This window comes from Aedes albopictus, chromosome 3 (assembly GCF_035046485.1).
Source record: "Aedes albopictus strain Foshan chromosome 3, AalbF5, whole genome shotgun sequence".
Classification (NCBI taxonomy): Eukaryota; Metazoa; Arthropoda; class Insecta; order Diptera; family Culicidae; genus Aedes; species Aedes albopictus.
This window is the reverse complement of record NC_085138.1, coordinates 271,524,605-271,528,574: the sequence shown is the minus strand read 5'-3', so window position 1 is coordinate 271,528,574 and position 3,970 is coordinate 271,524,605. Positions and strand designations below refer to the sequence as shown.

The 3,970-nt window shown below is 43.7% G+C and overlaps 1 protein-coding gene across 1 annotated transcript; it reads right to left on the bottom strand.

The window, feature by feature from the left end:
* Positions 1-636: 636 nt before the first annotated feature.
* LOC115260075 (uncharacterized) lies at positions 637-3,596 on the bottom strand. The gene is made up of 2 exons (XM_029860948.2): positions 2,245-3,596; positions 637-1,890 (listed from the first exon to the last, which is right to left on the bottom strand). The coding sequence occupies exons 1-2, from the start codon at positions 2,943-2,945 to the stop codon at positions 807-809; spliced, it is 1,785 nt and encodes a 594-aa protein (XP_029716808.1). The 5' UTR covers positions 2,946-3,596; the 3' UTR covers positions 637-806.
* Between the last annotated feature and the right edge of the window lie 374 nt (positions 3,597-3,970).

The following is a 3,970-nucleotide window of genomic DNA, read 5'->3' as shown; positions in this document are numbered from 1 at the left end:
GTGCAATCATTACTTTACATGCAAACTTAAGGTTGACTTAAAGTGGAAGTGGGCAATTATAGAATCAAATTAAGATTTTACTGGTATAATCTAGAAGCAGTCGCATAATTGCCCATTTCCACTTTAAGTCAACCTTAAGTTTGCATGTAAAGTAATGATTGCACTAAATACACCGTATAAACAGCATCAAATTAGGCAATAAATCATAATATCCACGCTGTTGCATAATTTCATTGCAAAAATGGAGAACTGAACATTTCACCATGCAAAAATTCAGCTCACTACTTTCAATCTAGTATTTCAACGACTGCTTCCTATTGTGTCCAATAACAGAGGAGCAACGGCGGGCGGTCAACATTGGCGTAGCTTGCTTTTTCTTTTATCTCACTCACTCTCCTAAACAAACACGAGAAAGAGAAGGATGAAAGAGGGGACACAGGCTTCGGGCCCCCACATTTTAGGGCCACCCACAAAGACTTTTTTTGGTTATAACACATCAACTTTATGTTTTATATTGCTCAAATACTGTTTGAAAACAAAGGAATTTTTTTATGCCCATCGCCAAGGGGCCTCCACATCCGCTCGGGCCCCGGGCCCCCACAATCCTTAATCCGGGCCTGAATGGAGGTCATAAATAAAGCAAATGTACATTTTTTTCTTCTTCCTTTGTAATGTTTATTAAATAGCCACATTCGTACCGACATGAGTGATATATTTGAGCATAGCTTGATACAACTCTCTGAAATAAATTACGAGATCATTGACTAGAGTATTACGTTGCGAACGCGCTCTGAACGGTTCGTTATTCAGTCCGAATCACTTATCACTTCCGCTTTGATGGTGTCGATTACCGGAATCAGCCCACTGACCGGTGGTGCCTCTTGGCTAATATCATTCATCCTGGAGTCGGCCCCATCAAACTCGTGGGTTGTGGCCGGGGTTGGTGAACCGCAGCCAAACTCGTCGCCGATATTGACGGTACTGCTGAATCCTTGCAACATGTTGTTCAAATCGTTCAGGGCCTCCACCAGCGAACAGACGATCTGTTTCTCGTTGTTGAAGCGTTCCTTTTCCACGTTGATTCTGCTGCGCGATAAGGCAAGGTTTTCACGCTGTATGGATACCAACTGTCCCAGGAGGGATTTAATTCCTGCCTGTTTTGGGGTGGGGGGTGCGGTTGTGACTGGTGGTGGAGGATCAGGCTTCTTCTGGGGGATGGCCATCAGACTAGTCGCTGCGGTTATAACGGGTTTGGGCTGGATGGTTATTTGAGTTGCAGGGGTAGTTTTCACGATCGGTGTTGGAGTGGTTGTGTAGATGTGCTTTGATGGAGTTATGATCTGTTGCTTCTGGCTGCCAGCCGTGTTCACGAAGAGTAGTTTCATCGGTTGGACAGCACTGGAGGCTGGAGGTGGTACAGCAGAGGAAATGGTAGCATTGTTGGCGATGGATACGGTTGGTTTGGTGTATAGCTGAATTGGGGAGTTGAAGTTGATCTTTGGGGGTTGAGGTTTAAGAAGGAAGTTGGTAGGTACGAGGGATATTTTTCCAGGGGCATTAGTGTTCGCTGTGTTAGGAGCTCCAGGAAGAATAGTCACATTTTGACCTGAAGACTGGGCAATGATGTTCGAGTTGGGCACAATCGTAGAGAAGTTGATTCCAGAGTTGCCCGTGTAATTGATTATTTTTATAGTTCCAGGGGCTGGAGGTTTACTCGGCGTTGGAACAGTGGTTATCGTCGGTATAGTGGTGGTTGGAGCGCATGTTACCACCGAAACAGTGGGAGCAGAAGTAGTCACCGGTGGTGCGTTTGTTGGTTTATTTGTCTGATTATTCACCTTGGTTGGCTTACGCGCTGTTCTTCTACGTAAACGTGCTTTTCTGCGTTCACTGGAAATAAACGAAACAGATAAACCCAATGTTTAGTTAAAATGAATATCACCTGTTGCTCGGAGCACGTGTTTGCCGGCAAGTAATGAACGTAAAACGACACGAAACCCTCATTTGCGCAATCGCAACCAAGCTGTAGCTATTCATTGTATGGACTTAAGAACCGAATTCATTTGAATCACAACCTCGTGAACACAAGCTGCAATTTGCGCGCATGTGCATTGCATAGTTGTTGTCTGCTACACACCACCCTTCCTAGGGAGGTTTTGACAACGATGACATCAGGAAGGGTGAGTAGCAGACTGTACCACCCGTGCAAGCTATGTAATAATTTATGATCATAATCATACTTACTCGTCGATGTCGAAATCCGATTCATCACTTTCCTCGCTAATACTGTCCTCTTCGTCGTCTCCATCATTTTCAAAGTCTGGATCATTAGGATCATCATCGTTGTCCTCATCCATTGGTTCGTCCTTCGGTATCAACAAATTGGGCTCTTTGAGCTCGACTTGCTCTGCATTTTTCAGTAACTCATCCGTTCTGATTTCTTTGTCGTCGTCGGCACCTGGTTCCAGCTTTATTTGCACTTGATCAGACGTTGAGATATCCTCATTCGATGGGCCACCTTCGCTGTTTTGCAGTTGATTGTTACCAAAAATTGGACGGGTCATGATTTCATCCATGGCTTGAAAATGCTTCCAAGATGTAACGATGCCGGATTCGAGGTCCTTCTTAATCCGATTGTAGAAGCATTTAATGTTCTTGATCCTCGTATTAATTTCCTCTGCTGATCGATTATACCCATATTCGCGCATTTTTTGTGCCAACCTTGAAATTACGGGATGTTTCTTGTGGGATGTTACCAGCGTTTTCTGAACTTCAGGATCTCCCCATAGCGAAATCAGTAGCTTGGTTTCCTCGAAATCAAAGTTGGGGTTACGAAGATGAGGTTTTTTGGGTCCACCCACCGAACCGATCAGCACTTTATTAGTTGACACCCACATGTTGAAATTATTTCCATCTGCTGTACTACGTTTAGGACGTGAGCTCATTGCTTCGACGCTTAAACATTCGTTCAAAAATCCTTATATTCACTCCGAAATCCTAAATAAAAACTAATTTTCTTCCTTCACTAATAACAAGTACACTACACAGCGCAATAGGCACAAATCCACTATGAAAAATCGATAATTTGTCGTTCCTACCCCATCCAGTCAGAGCACCAAGCGAGCAAAGAAAAAAGTTCACGCTTGCGAGCAGAGAACATGCGCCATCAACGCCAGCCGGTGCACCATCGAAGACTGACTTGCTGCAAGCAGGCAGGCGGCCACCACCGAGCAGGCGTTTAGGAGAGGGCTTGGGAAAAACAACCCTCGAGGGTGGCTGCGATGGTTGAATGAAAGTGTGCGGTGCGCAAGACGCACATGCCCAGTAATCCTGGTTTTGCTGCCGCGTGTGCTGTGAACTAGATATAGCATATCGTTCGTCGGGTTCGTTCTCCTAGTGTATAGAGCATAAATTTATTGCACTGATCATGTAAAGCACTCGTCGCATGTTTGTTTGCAGATAGCGTCACTCTGAACAAACTGGATGAAATTTCACAAGCCTACCAACGTAGGTGCGCAATGAAACGTAGGAATTTTTAGTCTGTCGCTAGGTGATTACCTTTTAAAATGAAAAGCTTTATAGAACCAGTGCACATTGTGCTCTATGTCTGGGCGAACTATTTTTTTTGTTGTAAGACACCCCTTCAGCTTCAACACTTAAGCTACCGCGATAAAAAAAAGTGGGAACTAAAAGTTTGAACATCTCGTTCTCAGCCGTTTGTTAATCGATTTTCAATTTTCTTTAAACGATTTTTGACCCAACATTTCTACATTTTTTTTATGCAAAAATTATATTTCTAGGGATGCTCGTTTTCCCACAGTATAGCGTGAGTTATATCCGATTACGATTACGATTTGCATGCCAAGTTTTAGCGCTGGTGACAACAATTCATGTCACAAAACGACAAATCTATCTACATATCTTCTGTATACATATAAAAATGAGTTTGAAATCCCTTCGAGGCAACAAT